Below are 18,045 nucleotides of genomic sequence, written 5' to 3' on the forward strand. Positions count from 1 at the left end.
GTGTGGCCAGCTGGGGTGGAGGGAGGAGAGATGGGAACCCTTTGAGGAAACCAAAATGGTCTCAGTAGGCAAAGTTTGATAAGGAAATTAATTTTATTCACATTTTAACATTTTATTACAAGGGTAATCAAAGAAATGAGAGAGAGAGAGAGAATCAGTATGTGTGATTGTTGATGTGATTACTCTTGGACCTAAGTGCAAAAAGAGATTGATTATGTCACAATACATCAACTTACTGTGGAATTTAAAATAAACATTAGGATTTTGCAAAAATCAGTAATAAATAAAGAACACAAGTAAGAAAAGGAGAGAGATTAGTGAGTAACTTTTTGCAAGGAAGTCATTTAGGCAGACAATTGAAAGCACACAGAAGCTGAATGTAGCACCAATGTGTGTATTATGGAGCCGAGTTAATTTTACAGTGCTAAAAAGTCGTAAAAAGCAATTGTCACTCGATGGGTATTTTATAGTAACAAAAAGAAATGATTTGCGCGAATCAAGTGTAAGTGAAAGAAATGGGCGTATAATCATCCCAGCCCAGCTAGTAAGCCAGTAGGAAGCAGACCCCCAGCTCCCACCCAATAACTCATCACCATCCCTTCCCTCTCCTCCATTGTCTCGCTCAACACACCGAACATTGGCTCAATAAGGTTTTTTTTTTTTTTTTTTTTTTTTTTTTTTTTTTTTTTTTGTATCACTGTATTGCACTTGATTGTTTTCATATTTTATCATTGTGAAGTTCGCGTATTTGTGGCATTTTTTAAAAAGAAATATCCACAAATTACTGTAACCTGATATCATTTTCATGATTAAATGCACTTTTTGTGATAAAATTATTAAAAAACCAGGTATAAGCATTATTAGTATTTTTTTATTTAGTTTTAAGCATTTTTAGATAGGTTCTAGTATTTGCAAATTCTAGCTATTCGTGGGGCCCTGGTATGTTACGCATCCCCTGTGATTACGGGACGTCCACTGTATAAATAAAATAATTGGTCAGTTCGAAGTATGAGTATTTGTTTGACAAAACAATTCAAAAATGAGGTACCACTGTATATTGTAACCACCTTTTTTATGGGTTTGATGTCTCGTGTTATATGATTTTTTTTATCATCTACTTTAGGGTGCTTGTGGTGGGAGTAACAGCAGCAATGGTGGATGTATTGGGGGAGCATATGGTAGCTTAACAACAGATGGTATCCCTGGGGAAGGTGGTGTAAGAGAATGCTCACTATGTTTACAAGAGGTGGCAGTAGATATGTTCCCACATCTACTTTCCTGTCCACATTCTGCTTGTCTTCCGTGTCTCAAACAATATCTAAAAGTGGAAATAACTGAATCTAGAGTGAATATTAGCTGTCCACAATGTCATGAACTCATGCATCCTACTGGTTAGTGAAAGTAATGTTGCTATTGTACATTAAAGAAAAATAATGGAAATAGTGATGGTATTGTTCAGATAATCAACAGTTACAGATGCCAGATGGTATTAAGTAATGGTTTTCTGTTTTTGTCCAGATATTCATCAGATTGTTGACAATGCATTATTATCGTACAAGTTTGAAGATTTTATGCTTCGAAGGGTGCTGTCCATGGATCCTGATACACGTTGGTGTCCAGCGCCAGACTGTGGGTAAGCGATTTTACAGATGATTTTTTTATCAATGTGTAGACAGTATCCAACTTGCAAGTGGACTCACTGCACCAGAGGATATCCTTCCTTCTCTCATTTTCAGCATACCTTTTATCTCGTGCAAATGTTGTACCTGAATAAAAGATACACCTATAGTGCATTACTGTACTAAGTAACATTAAATATAATTATTGGCACTTTTGAAAAAAAATGTTACATGTTGGTAAATGAAAGAAAAAATATCTGTTGTCAGCCTTACTAACCCAAAAACTGAGGTCATACAGTATTACATATAGCTTAAGGAATGTAATAAAAGTGCAGCTCTCTATCAGTACTATGTTAACTTTAAGAATGTAAACTTGATACATAATTTGTTTGCACATCAGTTGTAAAAGAATGTGAACTTCATACGTAATTTGCACATCAGTTTTAAATGCAAACATTATAAGCACTGAATATATATTACACTAAATCTTAGTCCTCTTCTAATACTGGTATCTTCCTTCATTAACCCTTAGACGCCGAGCCTCTATTTACAAAAGTGTGTTTCGTATGCCGGCGGCGTTCGGGAGTTAGGACTGAAGTGAAGCGGAAAAAAAGTTTTTTTAAAAAATCACAGCACGCTTAGTTTTTAAGATTGAGTTCATTTTTGGCTATTTTTTTTGTCATTGCCTGAAGTTTAGTATGCAACCTTCAGAAATGAAATAAAAATCGTTATCATATATAAATATTGGAATATATGATAGTGCAAAAAAATTTCATATATATTTGTATACAAATCGTGCTGTAAGCAAAACAGTTAAAGCTAATGAGTTTTTTTTTTTCATTGTATTGTATACTAAATTGCGATGATTTTGGTATATAACAAATTGTAAAACTATCAAAGCAACAGAGAAAATATTATCACAAAATGATGCATGAATTCGTAATGCGCTGACCTAAAAAAGTTTTTTTCTAAAATTCGCACGTGCACGGCTGAGTAATGCTTGTAAACAAAACAACAGCATGATATGTGAACTCCCAGCATCCCTCAAGGGGTGTGATTTAAAATCTTTCGCAAACTAGCCCTATAACTTTTTCCACGAATATTTAAAAAAACTTTGTAGTCGACGTACCGTACGTCCATTGGCACCCAACAGACAATTTTAGTCTATGTACAATACGTCCAGTCGGCGTTTAAGGGTTAAGGTACTATAAGGATTTAGGTTCAAAGTGACACTAACCAGCTTTGTTCTTTATTAAGAAAAATTAATTTACAAAGAGTAAAAAAAAAAAAAAATGTGCTCATTTGTGGGCCGAGTAAGATATACCACAAAATTTTAAGAACCCTTGAAATTTCAGAAAGGTTAATAACACTATATTACTAGTAATTTTTATGTTTTAGCAAATATGGATTGTAACTATGTGATATAACAGTAAATTCAAGACATTTGAGAACTCCTTACCGTAGTATTATTGTAGCACAGTAATTGTAAACTCCCTGTAAAGTAAAAAGATTTTGAAGTAAAAAAGTTTAGTGTTTGGTGTATGGTCCAGGATATTCAATATATATTATAACTTGAATTCGTATTGGATTCCATTATGTTTAAGTCTTGAATGTTGTCAGGTATGCTGTTGTTGCATCTGGGTGTGCTGGCTGTCCAAAACTAAAATGTGAGCGTCCTGGGTGTGGAACCTATTTCTGTTATCATTGTAAAGCAGAGTGGCATCCCAATCAGACCTGTGATATGGCAAGAGCTCAGAGGTCACCCAATGTCCTTCTTTCTTCTTTTAATCATCTCCATGACATTCAGAATAGTAAGTATCAATTCTTAACCACTGAAGACATGTTAGTACGGTTTTATTTTATTTTGGGTAGTTGAGTTAGCGGTGATGTTAAATGTTTGTTTCATGATAACTTGCTTGATACTACTTAAATAAATCTCAGGAAGTTCCAGAACACAAAATATTTGAATTTGCTGCAAATGTTGAGTGCATTAAAAATGTAGGTATGTATGCACAAAACTTTCAGCATAGGATTACCTTACTTGTTAATGTTACTCTCACCAGCTTACTTAAAATAGAGTGTTACACTATATCAACTCTTGAAACCAGAACTGTGCAGTATCATGGTGACATTTTTGCAAATTCAGGTACGCAGTCCTTTATCCGAAACTAGGAACCGAAAAGCTCTAAAAACCGAAAACATTTTTTGGAGAGTAGAGAGTCACTTCATAAGGTTGTTGGTGTGGTGTGTTAATGGCTGACCTGAGTCATTTTGGTGTTTGCTGCTACTCAGTTTTTCTTTTGAAATCCCAAGAACTAACCATAGAAAATACCAAGATTAACAAAAATCCCGAGATGATAATTGTATGCCAGACCTCTCTCTCTCTCTCTCTCAAGATTGAGACATAGTATTGCAATCTCCCTAGAATGTGATGTTGAATAAGTTCCTAAGACTAAGGGGATTTCTCCTTTTGAAGATGGGAATTGAGAAAAGACTGAATACAGTGAATTCTTACGCTGACAAGGGTCATAGTCTTTGACCTGTTGACTTGGTTCAGAAATTTACATAGGTAAATTTAAAAAACCTTTAAAAACTCTGGAAACCAGTTCATAGGGTAGTAAAAACATATTGAGCAATTATGGCAGTAGATTCTATGAATAACCTTAATACTTCATATAGTGTGGTATGTAAATACAGGCCATGAAAACAAGGCAGTGTTCTTCTGGAGTTCTTTATTTTTTCTGTCTCTTTCTGCTGCTTTTTTTTTTTTTTTTTTTTTTAGCTTGTGTTTTTCTCTAAAAACCTTTCCAGTAATGTCAGTTTTTTGCTTACACTATTGTAAAGTGTTCCAGAAGTGTGATAGTATTTTCATTCAGCAGGTTTGTAGCACATTTTGTTACATCTTTGTCAGGGTGATGTTTTTTCAACAAAACTTTGTACTACCCCCATTTTAATGAACTGACAACATCATCCCATCCCTTTTCCTCCGAAAACAGTAGTGCAGCTGTTGTTTTGCTGCTTCCTTTGAAAGTCCTACAGTTTTCTTTGGTAAGCTCTGATTCATGATCATCCACTAACTCCACATCATCACTCACCGCCAAGCTTATGGACTTGCCCTGAAACAATATCCCGTACAACGCCCTGAAACAATATCCTATACAATGGGCTAAGCCTCAAGGTTGTCAAATTCCCTTATTATTATAGCATGTGGCCAGTTACCTCCAAGCAGAGTTCATGGTCCTGTAAGAGACTTCCCCTCAGGAATTTTCTATGCAGTTTTTGCAGTGAAAGATGTTAAAGTGGTTCTTCCAGAATTATGTAAAGGTTAAATCTGTGTCAGAGGTCACATGAAAGCACTTTTGAAACAGCGCTTTTGATTTAGTTTCTTAAAGTTTGAAATGACCTGCTGGTCCATAGGATGGATCAGATGAGTCATGTTAAGGGATAAGAACTTCACTCTTATGAAGCTAAACTCCCATAACAACTCAGCCTCCAAGTATGGAGGAAGAGTAGGAGCACTGCAATTATTAAGTTTATTTGAAACAATTAGGTTTGCCTCATGATATAGATCATAGCTTATTGCTTAAGATAGCACATCTTGATTTTGTAATTAAACTGTTTCTTTGATACCACAACTAAGTCATTAAAATCTGTAGTTAAAACATGTTTGGTATTTATATTTATAAAGCATAGAGTGACTTCATGGCATTGTATTCATGGGAAGTACTAGTATAATAGATTGATGAATACTGTATCGTAATGGAAAACCATTGTTTTGTAGAAAATTGCATTATTGGGAATAAATCCTGTTCATTAGGCTTTACGTACCCAGCTGTGTTTCATGCATATTGTGTTTTGCGCATTTTCCAGGTGAAGGTGTCAAAGCTTGCCCCAGATGTCAGGTCCTGATCATGAAAATGGATGATGGTTCCTGCAATCATATGACGTGTAGTGTTTGTGGGGCTGAATTTTGCTGGTTGTGCATGAAAGAGATTTCTGATCTTCATTACCTCAGGTAATTTTGTTACCACTGCAAAAGCCAGTGGGATGGGCAACCCAGGGCTGTTTTGGGCATTAACCATCTACAGTTATTATGGATAGGTAAATGTGGTAGGTAGTGCTCCCTTATCAACAATTACTGTACTATGGGTAGGTAGTGTTTCTCTACAGCAGATGCAGCGGATAGGTTAAGTTCTCCACCAAAATTTGAAAAACAGTATTTTAGTATATTTATGAGGGAAAGTTTTACAGTTGTATGGGAAGGACAGTAAAAATACATCATATGAACAAATTGGATATTTCATACAAAAAGAGTAGTGCCTATTTCTTATCAAGATACAGGGAAAAATAATATTGAAGGATGCCATGATTCATATTTGTTGTTATTGAAAGGTAAAATGTTCCTACACAGTATACAAACCATCAGTCCTTTATATTAGGAATACCTTGAGTGGAGCTGGAAATGGCCGCTAGACTTTATAGCAAGGTAGTTTGGTAGTTTGAACTACCGACTGTGTTGGGGAAGCTCCTCCCACCTGGGCATACATATTCCACTTTGCTTTTGGCTGTCATTGAGTGCAGATGTGTATCACATCACTCTGCTCAACTATCACCAGTCTTTCCTACCTTATCTTTCACGGTGAGATCTTTCCTTAATTACTGTGTATTGGTCAATAACCTGTGTATGTTTGCTGTAGATTGTGACTTTGCAACATGCAAAACTGTGATTCCAACCATCCCAGCAAGCTTCTCCACTTTGCTCCCTCTTTTATGGAGGAGGCCTCCTTCTTGTCTTCTTTGTCTGAATTGTTGAGCGAGGAGGATGGAGATTAGGTGAGGGCTCATGACGACCTCGGTATGGCCTCAGGTTACTCCAAGGGAGTTAAGCTTCCCTCTGTGCAAGAAGAGACCCCCCCCCCTTAACCCAACTATCTCTTCTTCAGGTATAACGGAGGAGCAGCTATTGGATCTTGCAGCAGTGTGACGTTCTCTAGGCCTAGCGGGAACCCCGTCACTGCAGGTCTTCCTGTCACACCCGGCTGCACTTTGTGACAACTCACGTAGTGGAGACCCCCACCACCACCACCTCTGTCACCACTCCACACTGTGTTTGCCAAGTTCCTGCATCTTGTATACTGCTACCAACTGACTACTACCACTCCCTCAGTAGTGACAGGAACTGCTGTGCACCTTCCGGCACCTCGAGTTGTGGTATCTCCTCCTCATGGCTTTGTTACGCCCCGGAGGGTTCCCTTGCTCCTGATAAAGTACCTTCCAGGGTGTTAGAGCCTTTACCTGACCCTGCAGTTGCTCCAGCTCCTGTCATCCAGGTGGCCCTGTTCCTGATTTGCATCCTCCTGCCTTGATGAAGGACTTCGCTGCAATCCTGAAAAAGGTAACGAAGAAGAAGTCAAAGAAGAGATACCCCAGAGGGTCATCATCGTCTTCTTCCTCGTCATCGTTGTCGTCTGCTGCCTCCTCACCTCCTCCTTCCAAGGTCTCTCGGCTAAAGAAGAAGGTCGCCTTTCCCCCTCCTAAGAAGTCTCGACACGAAACTTGTAGGGGTCTACTTCTCAGAGGGCTCTCTCTCAGCCCTTCCTCACCTGTGGGTGTCCGCAGGCCCTCATGAGGCCTTTGGAATCAGAAGCCAAGGCAGTGGTTACCTCTGCAACTGCTCCATCCACTACAGTGTTCCCCCCATATTAGCTGGGGATGGGTACCAGACCCCTTCGTGAATAGCGAGAAGTTGCAAACAGTTGAAACCCCTATAATAATGCTTAAAACTGCCTATTTTATGTATGCAACTTACCAAGTCGTTACATAGCTATAGTTTCTAAAACCGTTGGCAGCTAGAATTTTTTAAATTCGCATTAGCGCTAGTTTGTTTTGGTCAGGTGATACTCCCCGCCCACTATCGGGTGAGTGAGGAACCAACACCGTACAAAAATCAGTTGTTTCTGCCGGCTGGTACTGTTAATACAGTTTAGTAGTCAGCGATATTTTGGTAATCCTTTACCGTCGCTCATTGTTGGAGTTATTTGGTCAAGTGCTCTAAATTTTGGTGGCTTTTGTTTTCAGTGATTATCTATTTAGGAATTCATATAGTTTTAAATATTTTTGCACCGAAATTCACTAGTTTTGAATTGGTCCACATAATGTCAGATGTTAGTATATCTGGGATTAGGTATTGCAGTAAAGGCTGCAATACTAGGATGCTGCAATACTAGGATCGCTAAAGCTGGTAATGATTCAGATTCAGTTTGCACAGGTTGTAGGGGGCAGACTTGTACGCCAGATCAAACGTGGAGAATGTATTAATTGGGATCAAACACTAACAAGTTAGAGAGAGATAAAAAGAGAAAAGCAGCTTCTAGAGCTAAAGCAAAAAGCTTAGTTAGTCAGGAATTGTCTAATGATAATTTGTCTCTTTCTGAACCTTCCCCACCACCTGTCATTCCCAGTCCTATCTTGGGTCTCTCACACCTGTACCCGATGCTGTGGCCAATTTAGAGGCAAGAGTAGATCAGAAAATTTTCGATCATGCTCCAAGCAATGGAGAAATTAGCTGTGTCCGTGAAAACCCTAATGGACAAGGTAAGTGGTGAAGTGAGTGCAAGTGCAAGTGTTGTTGAGGAGGTGGCTGTTTGGCCCACTGATTCTCGTAGGCAAAGGTCCCTGTCAAACTCCCCAGAACCTGGGAGGAGGCATACTGGTAGCCCAAGGGAGGTCAGTGGGGTCTGCCCACAAGCAGTCTCTCCCTCAGGCGATTCTGTTGACAAGTCTCAGATCACAACAGCGCGCCAGACAGGTTAGTTGGGGTTTCGGACTGTTTGGCTGCTAACCTTTCCGTTAATTTTGGTGGAGAAGCGCCTTAGAAGAGCCTATACATCCTTCTCACTCGCAATCTTTATTCAGCGAATAGCAGACTCTTTAACCTTCCTCAGAGACGAGAAACGTTTGTCCGTTTCTGCCATTAAAGGCTACAGGTCGGCTTTGAGTTTGGTGTTAGGCTTTAGAGGTATCGACATCTCCCCTATCTGGAAACTTTCCTTGCTAGTTAAGGGGTTTGAGCAGTTGAGTTCTCCTAGAGATCTCAAGCCTATTTATTGAAAGATATTTATGTAAATTTACCGATAACGAAGATTCCATAACTTTTATTTGCACATGTTTTTTCTAATATTTCGTTGGACCTTTCTTTGCAAAATTACATTTACAGCTGACATACTATCGTAAAAGGCAAGAACAAAAACCGACAGCAACCCCTTGATATATTCATGAGCAATTTTACAAAAAGACATGTGAAACAGAGACGCACTACATTATCCCTTGAATTCAGAAGCAGAACTGAAGTCCTGAGATGCCAGATTCGTGATTTTAGCCAGTATAAAAGTTGCCATTAGGAAATTTATGGGCTATAGAAGTATTGGCACCTCTTTCCCACCAGATTCTTAACAAATTGATGGCGCTTAATATGTATTGCTTCTCTACAGCATCAGTCCATTCACCACCCCAAACCTGATATTACTACTCCTGAGAAGCTATCCGTTCATCAAGGGTAATAGTTTTATCAGAAGAAGTGTGCTTAGTCTCGAAAATTATATGAAAATACAGTAATTTGTGAATATTTCTCAATGAAAAATACTGCGAATAGGCAAATTTTTCGTGAATAATGGGAATACAGCTAGTTGCTGACTTACAACTTATGCGAGTTATGACTGTTCGACTTTATGACCGCCCACAACTAAAACGACTGGGAAGCGACTTGAGCAAGAAAGAATCGTGTCCAGCTGAACATACGACAGTTTTTGTCGCAGCTCCCGCCTCTCCACACACGCAGCTCACTTTTTGCACTGCAATGACTACTATTATCATGCATCAGCAACTTATGCCATCAAACACAACCATAGATAAAATTGAGAGGGAATTTTAATCAAAATTTCAGGTCTTGAAAGAACGTATTTTTATTTTCACGCCAATAAAAGATAAGTAACGTAACTAACGTTAAAACTCGTACTACAAAGAAATCAAGTGAAAATACCAAACGGAATCACATAATATTTTTACACAACAAACATGCCCACAATGCAATCTTAACGAAAAAAAATAATTTAGTTCACAAGATGTATTAAATTGATATTTTGACTTGAAAACATGTTGTATAACGACAAATTATCTTGTCTCATATAAGTAAAGTATCTAGATATTTTATGCTTACTAGAAGCAAGGCCTTTTGCTCCGAATTGAGTTAAATATGGCGAAATAAAATGTAAACACAGCAAACTAAACTCGTATTCGCCATCAGCTGATTTCCAAACTGTAACATCGCTTTGTTGGTATGTATTTTATGATACAATGATATGAGAATACATACAATATTATTGGATACAGTAATGTACAACTTTACAAGATTCACAGAAAAGATGTATATTCATTGTGTTTTTAATTCATAAATATATGTAGCCATCAGCAGCCTGACATCGCTCAATTAGGTATGCCGATGTCGATCCGAATCTGATTCCCGTTTCGTGTCCCCCCCCCTTTTTTTTTTTTTTTTTTTTTTTTTTTTTTACTGATATATCATAGTCAGAATACATTGAACCTCCAAAATTTCATAGCTTCATAATTATTGCTATTAGTTTCATAGTTGATTTTTATGGTAGAGGATAAAGAGATGAAAAAAATAATTAAGGAATTTTGGTGATAACTGTGCATTTGAATGTCGCCGTCGCCATCAAAACATAAAGGAAGCACACCGGCGCCATCTATTGAGGAAAATGAACAGTAAACTATTTGCTAATGAAATAAAGATTTTCTAGCATGGATAAAGATTTATGCTTGCACTTCTTGCCTCTAGCATCATATAATCTCATAGGTGGCATATCAAATAGGTAAATATGCAGTTACATAAAAGGAATTATCAAAACAGTCTCCCAAACACATACAGAGTAAGGAATTTGTGCTTGACAAATGTCTCATTGTTTTGATTAAAATTTAAAAGGTTGAGCTTTCTCAAGTGGAATATTTAAAAAATATACATATTTATTCCTCCCAGGTTAATATAAAAAACATATTTGACTTCGCATATTTACATTACTAACAACTATTTCCATTCAAACAAAGGATATAAGGTATAATTTTTGCTGCCTTGAAGTTGTAAATATGTGGCGCATCCCTGGTGGCGGCGGGATGAACTAATGGCTGCTGATTTGAAATCAAGCGAAACCACGGGAGTTTCCAGACCATGGAATGCCGGTTTTAAGAGGTTCAACTGTATTGATAAATTACTAAATTATATCGTATATGTAGTGTATACAGTATACTGTAGGCTAGGTTATTGTATTCGTATATAGTATATGATATATGTACCATAAAAACATCATCGTCTTATATGTGAGGCTAACTTGTTAAGTGTTATTCAATTTCTCTGTACTGAATTATCATAAGCCAATGTGCATTGAACCTAGAGAATTAGCTGAAATTAATAATTACTATGCCATATGTGTATAAAGTATGCTGTGTAGTGTAGGCTAGGCTACCCTATATGTAAAGGTGGTACTGATTACCTTAGTGTAGGCTAGGCTGTTATAATATTCTTACGGTAAATTAACACGGGCCGACTTCCAAATCGATTTATGACCGGTTGGTCGGAACCAATTGCGGTCATAAGTCAACAACTACCTGTATATGATCCATTGAAAAATATGTGAATAGGCGAGTCCACGAATAGTGGGGGTTGATTGTAGATCATCTTGTGCAAACCTTTAGAAATTGTTATATTCTTTGGTGCATCAAAATGAAGATTGTGCAGTTAACTTTGACACTGCTGTTTGATATACAAGGTTTCCATAAAGTTTCATTACAATTTAAAAAATTTATTACGAAAGCAAATGAACAGACTAATACTGGGTAGAAATTATTACAAAATTGGGAGTAGATATTGAAGTTTATCCCCTAATTGAATACACTTCTATACGGGCACCATTAGTTGCAAGAATCACGTCAAGACAGTATTAAATTTCTTGCCATGTTCGTTGTAGCATAGCCTCATCAATGGTGGTAATGGCATTAGTGGTCTTTTGCTCGAGATCAATGATGTCCTGTATTTTTGTCCAGTACATGATATCTTTTACTAACCCCATAGAAAGAAGTCAAGGGGACTGATATATGGTGAATGAAATGGCCAGGGAATTGGGCCATCCCTTCCAATCTACCGTCTGAAAATGTTCGATTTAGGAGTCCACAAACATGCAGTTCCCAATGTGTTGGTTTGACCATCTTGCTGGAAAATGATGGTTGGTTGAAGGTCATCTAGTTATGGTGCAACATACTCAGTGAAAATGTCGTGGTAAACATTGCAGCAATTGATGTCTTGTTGATGAAAAATGGTCCAATGATTCTATTGCACATTATCCCACACCACACATTCACCTTTGGACTATCTCGGTGAAGTTTCATAGTCACTTGGGGATATTCTGATCTCCAGATTCTCACAGCATGTGTTCATTTTCCTTAAACTTGAAAGGTTGCCTCATCCTAAAACAAATTCGGTTGAGGAACGTTTCATCCTCGGAAATTCTTTCCAGCATGTTAACTGCAAACTCTTTTCATCTTGGTTTATAATTGGCTCGAGTGCCTAAATAAGTTGCACTTTGTAAGTGTACAATCACAGGTTCTTGTGTAGGACTTAGTGCACTGTTGAACATGGTAGCTGTGTTAAGTAGCAGCACAGATGGACTTTATAGGAGAAAGATCAAAGGCTTGTCTTACACAATCCATGTTTTCTTCAGATGTTCTTGGTCGTCCACTCCTCCCTTTATCCAACAATGTCCCTGTCTCCATAAATTCTTGTGTCATGCACAAATTGATGGGCGTGATGGTGGATCTCTTCAATAATTAGTTCTGTAGATTTGCTGAGTTTGCATATCTGATTTTGTTTCACTAAACCATAATACTCATGCCTTTTCTTGAGGAGTAGCCTTTTTGTTATGGATCCACTTAACAGTACCTCTTTTATCAACATGGTACCTGAGACACACAATGCAATGTGATTAAAAACTTTGATAACTGCTGAGTACATAGAACAAATCTGATTAAGATAGCTCATCAATGGCTTTTGTAATATATTTTTTAAATTGTAAAGAGACTATGGATAACCTGTATTATAAGTAAGGCGCAATAAATATACCATGTTACTGAGTTTACAATAAAACCTTTTATGTGAACATTGTGCTATTTTTTTTCCAGTCCGTCTGGCTGTACCTTCTGGGGAAAAGAGACGTGGTCTAGAAAAAAGAAGATACTTTGGCAGTTGGGCACTCTAGTAGGTGCTCCACTTGGTATTGGGCTGGTGGCTGGTCTTGCTGTGCCTGCTATGATCATAGGTAAGTACTATATGTATTCAGTAGGAACAAAATGTATTACCATCACAGGTGATGCAAAAGCAAATAGTTCAGTCAGTAGTTGTATCACTGGTGCTACTATGGTGGCATGACCTTTCAAATTACAGTGGTCCCCCAATATTTGTGGGGGATGTGTACCAAACCCCCCCATGAATAGTTGAAACCTCTATAAAAATGCTGAAAACAGCCTATTTTGTTAGTTAAAACTCAAGAAAAAACCACTAAAAATGGTTATACTTGGTTTTTTTAATAGTTTTATCTCAAAAAGCGCATTTTATGATGAAATTGATAAAAAAAGGGAATTTGTGGATATTTCTCATAGAAAAATACCGCGAATGTGTGAATTTTCCGCAACTAATGAAGGGAAATGTTCCCAAGAGAAATCCGCGAATGTGTGAGTCCGCGAATCCAGAGAACGTGAATACGGGAGGTCCACTGTACATCTTTTGTTCAGGTTTGGCATTATGGAATAAAAAGAGGACAAAGTCATCACGAATTACTTATGGTACTGAGCCATTTGAACTGTAACAACATTATATAGGCCGTATCCTGTAAATAAATGTGAATTGTTCATGTGCAAATAAGTCATTTTATGTATAATTGTAGTGTTGAAAAATGTGCAGCATGAACTGTAACCTAATGTAGGACATATCATATGAATAAGGGGGAGTTGATTTAATTACAGTGTTGAAAAACATAAGGCCTAAAAAAATCCATTTTTAGTTAACATATTTTTGTGTTGTTATTCTTACAAGAATACAAAACATCATATATATGGCTATTCCTTACAGTAAAAGATTATGCCATCTCTTTTATGACTTATATTTTCTTTCCTGAAGCAAGGGGTTGATGAATCCTCAAAATTCAGTAATAGAATGTAATTCACTTTGGTAAATGTATGAAAATACTTTGCAAGCTCAGTGTTTTGCTTAAAGTGATGATTCTGTTAGAGGAACTAGCTGGGAGGATGCTTTTCTGCATCTGGCTGCACAATGTATTGCACAAAGCTATCTCCTGCAAGTGAAATTGCTTTTGTAGCATATCCAGCACTTTTATTGATTGATGATGTCATGACCAAATTTTTAAAAGAGAATTCACTTATAGTAGTTGTTACGGACTGTGAAGATCTCAGAGACAATGTTACGGTGTCGAAATATCCTGGAAAGGTCGACACAATGTTACGGCCTCTGAGGGAGGTCCGCTTCAGGTTCGATATGAAATAATAAAAAAAATATATATATGTCAACACCAACAGTTGAAACTGGGGATACGAATATAGAAAGAAACACTAACACAACAAAGGTTTATTTACAAGCTTACTAACAAAGGTAATTGCAGAATGGTATCTCCTATTTACATAAACAGATAGAATCTTACACTGCGTGAACCGGGGGAAACAGTGAGGTAATAAGAATACTTGCTAAACAGTTTGGCACTTCGAAGAGGTGGCTTCATAAAAGTGGATCGGCGATTGAGGACGTCCTCTTGACTCCGAATTGCAGGAACTAATCTTCTTGTAAGGCAGGAATTCCCCAACACCTGTAACAGGACCTTTTCTTCTCTGAAGTCTGCTCGACGTTGAGATAACACGGTAGACCACACCTGAAGACGACTAGACCAATATCCAACGAACTCTCGAACAACTCTTCTTTTGATTGATACTCATATCTCACGGAAGATCTCTGCTGCTGCTGATCTCTCACTGATAATCTGATCTGTGGCTCTTACTAATTGGTGATCTCTCTCTTTTACAATCTCTTCCTCTTACGATCACTGCTCTCCAAAGTTCGTTTGTTGTTTTTATACAGCACTCTGGGGGCGGAGCCTACGGCGAACGTCACCGACTCCAGGGATTTCTAGAACTTCTTAGATGAATCTAGACGAGGTATTGCATCAGAAATCGTGGTGTTTCTCACGTCCCGACGAGATCCACAACACTCCTGCCGATTCTAGAACCATCATGATGACAGGTACCTCCAACACCCTGCGCTAACGCCTCCTTGCTGCCGAACTTCTCGAAAATGCGTTCTCCTTTCCTTTAACTTTCTTTGCTATGAAGCAATTACCATCACAATAGTACACTGGTAAACCAAAGACTAAATGCATTAAAGCTCAATAAAGTAAAGCTCAGTAAAGTTTTGCAGAAAAGCTTTGAGTGGCTTTCAGTGGGTGTGGGGAGACTCAGAACATCACCCACTTGCTCCAGTTTATTATACTTTTAAAAGCAAGCTTCAACTGAATATGAGAGAATTAGGTCTACCAATAGATTCCAAGTGAAGGATACATTCTTATGGAACTAATATTATAGGCATACATAGTAGCAACAAAAGGCAGGAGGTGGCCTTAAGAAGGTCCCAGACTAACACAGAAGTTGGTAGAAAGAGGAGGAATACTTTTACAATGGTGAAAAAACAAAGATATAAAGAAAATATAAAGAAAAAATGTGATTGTTAAGGATCAAAGCTTGATCATGAAAAAAGGGGTATGAGAAATTAGGTAAGAACTATCTCATTCTTTGATTACTTATCCTTGTAAGAACAATATGTTCTAGATGAATTCTTAGTTGGATATCCCCACAGAGTAAAGTGATAGGCTTTACTGAGGCAGGGATTTAACATATAGTATAATACTCGTGTAATGTTCAATATTTAAAGACCAATTTTATGGCCTAAAATTTTCAGGTCGAACATTACATAAGGTATAGTTTTGGAAAAGTGCAAGATTTTGGGACTAAGCTAAGCATAGGCTTTGGATTTCCCAATATCTAAGTGGCATTTCCTTCCACAAGAGTTGACAATTTTTTTTTTATAGAATAAAGATAATAAATATAATCTGTGTAATCTTTTATTATTATTTATTGTTTTTGTATTCAACTTACCAAGTAATTACATAGCTGTAGTTTCACTATCTGTTGGCAGCTAGAATTTTGGAAATTTGTTGTAGCGCTATTTTGTTTTGGTTAGGCTACTGCCCCGCCTACTATCGGGGTAGAGAGGAACCAACTCAGCACAGAGTTCAGTTGTTTCTGCTGGCTGTAACAGTGATTGGCAGCAGCGAAAATTTTGGATTTGTAGAACTTCTCAGTTTATTATCCTGACAATTTGGTGAAGTACTGTTGCTTTTTGGTAGCCAATTCAGCATAGATAATAGTAGTACAAGGAATTAATTTACCGATTTTGACTTACAATTTCAAGACTTTGACTTTAGACTTTGTTTACTTTAGTATTGCGGAAGAGCTTGTGTCAGGCAAGCATTCTTCCTTGAGGAGATATTCTTCATCTTTGAGGAAATCGTCTTTAAGAGAGTCCTGGTGTCGTTTCTGTTAGTGATCCTGCACTGAGGAAAGTTTCTGAGCGTTTGTTAGTGCCAGATCTTTCTCCCCCGTGCCTCGTTCACCAGCTGTCCGCCCAGCAGCAGAGCCATTTTTGGTGCATAGTTGTGCTTCTGTATCTGTTTCTGGAGTGCCGCCTTCAGTATCTGTTTTGCCATTGCTTTCCGATTATGCCTGTAGACCCAGGTTATTATATATAAGTTTACTCAGTGTTATTTTATTTTTATTTTCTGTATTAGTGAAGTGTGGGCGATGTTCAATGTATGGGAAATGCGTTTGATTTTAGAAAATGTCTTGATGTATGTAAGTTTTGTTGTGATGTCATAGAATAAAAGATGGCGGGGCATGGGGTGGAAAAGTAAACAATAACAGAGTGTGCAGAAGAGGACGCACAGAACTGGTGTTTGGTAGGGTCAGAGAGAGCTCTCTTGTCTTATAGGCGTTTGTGGGTTGTAAGTCATGTTGTGGTGTCATTCAAAGTCTTAAGCTTGAGTATACTGGGAGTGAGGAACATGAGCAGGTGGGTAGATTGTACATTTGTGGCATATAGGGAAGATTAGGCTAGGAAAACATTCAAACCAGGAAATGTCCTGCACCTGAGTGTCTGTCTGCACCTGTGCATCCTTTATCTTCTAGTGGCATGGAGTCTGCAAGGCACCCAGTGGCACGGGGTCTGCAAGGCACTCGGTGGCACCAGAGCTTCCTTGGGGCATGAGGTCCCATCAGTACAGAAGTCCCCATGAGTGCCTTTGTCTTGTGAGCGCCTGTTGGCATCGGAGCTCCTGTTGGCGTCTCAGCACCTATCGGCGCCAGATCTTCCTAGTGTAGTTTGTCAACAGTTTGCTCCTACTTCATCTCAGTTGCCAGTGTTTGCAACTTCTGCAGAACCTCTTCAGTCTACAGGTCTACAAGTCTCGGCTTATTCTGACCCTCTTTAGCAGCAATTCAGCGTAAACTCGACAATATTCTGGGTTTACGTATTTCAGAAAACCCTGTCGACTTCTCAACTCCAGGCCAACTTGTTACCTGTTTCCTCAGAAGAAGAAGGTGAATTAGAAAAGGATACTCCTACTGCTTATGCATCTTTGCTTCTCTTGTTAGCGAATTTTCCGGACTTCTTTACTCCAGTGGCCCCAGCCTCTCTGATTTATCTGATGGACATTCAGACAGAAGGTGCCTCAAGACTCCCTAGGAAAGTACTCTCTTCATTGGCTAAGAAAGCTTTGAGGGAAGTGGACAGGTGGCTCTCGGAGAAGAGAGAGCAAGGAAGAGTTGATTTGTTTCCCTCCTTTCAGGCTTTCTAGTAGGAGACACCTCAGTCTGATAGACTTCTCCAGGAGGTTCACCTGTAACTCAGTGAAGATTATGTTCATGTTGGAGTTGGACCATTTATTGAAGAACATTTTCCAAGTTTTCAAAGTGATGAGTATCCTAGATTGGTCTATAGGGACTTTGGCTCGAAAGATCAAGGATTGTTCTGCAGTGTAGATAAGAGGATTAGGGATGGATCCAAAGAATTAGCCTCCCTTTTTATGTTAGGCACTTTAAAGAAGAGGGAGCTTTGGTGCTCCTTTACAACCAAAGGGGTGACTCGTGCTCAGAGGTCCACTCTCCTGTTTTCGCCTCTGGACAGCAAACACCTTTTCCTGCAGACACTGGTTCTTCAGATTTATTCTGGCCTTCAGAAGATATCTAC

At 38.3% G+C, this 18,045-nt stretch overlaps 1 protein-coding gene across 4 annotated transcripts in view; it reads left to right on the plus strand.

Annotated features, from left to right (window-relative positions):
- LOC135196171 (E3 ubiquitin-protein ligase RNF19B-like) overlaps positions 1–18,045 on the plus strand; it is a 167,044-nt gene that overhangs the window by 93,903 nt on the left and 55,096 nt on the right. For all 4 annotated transcript variants that reach the window (XM_064222746.1, XM_064222749.1, XM_064222747.1 and 1 more), the window contains 5 exons: positions 1,124–1,391; positions 1,519–1,633; positions 3,240–3,430; positions 5,490–5,634; positions 12,864–13,000. In XM_064222746.1, the coding sequence (XP_064078816.1) occupies positions 1,124–1,391; positions 1,519–1,633; positions 3,240–3,430; positions 5,490–5,634; positions 12,864–13,000 (856 nt within the window). The remainder of the gene's footprint in view (positions 1–1,123; positions 1,392–1,518; positions 1,634–3,239; positions 3,431–5,489; positions 5,635–12,863; positions 13,001–18,045) is intronic.

The sequence above is a fragment of the Macrobrachium nipponense genome, chromosome 17, assembly GCF_015104395.2.
Source record: "Macrobrachium nipponense isolate FS-2020 chromosome 17, ASM1510439v2, whole genome shotgun sequence".
NCBI classification, from domain to species: Eukaryota; Metazoa; Arthropoda; class Malacostraca; order Decapoda; family Palaemonidae; genus Macrobrachium; species Macrobrachium nipponense.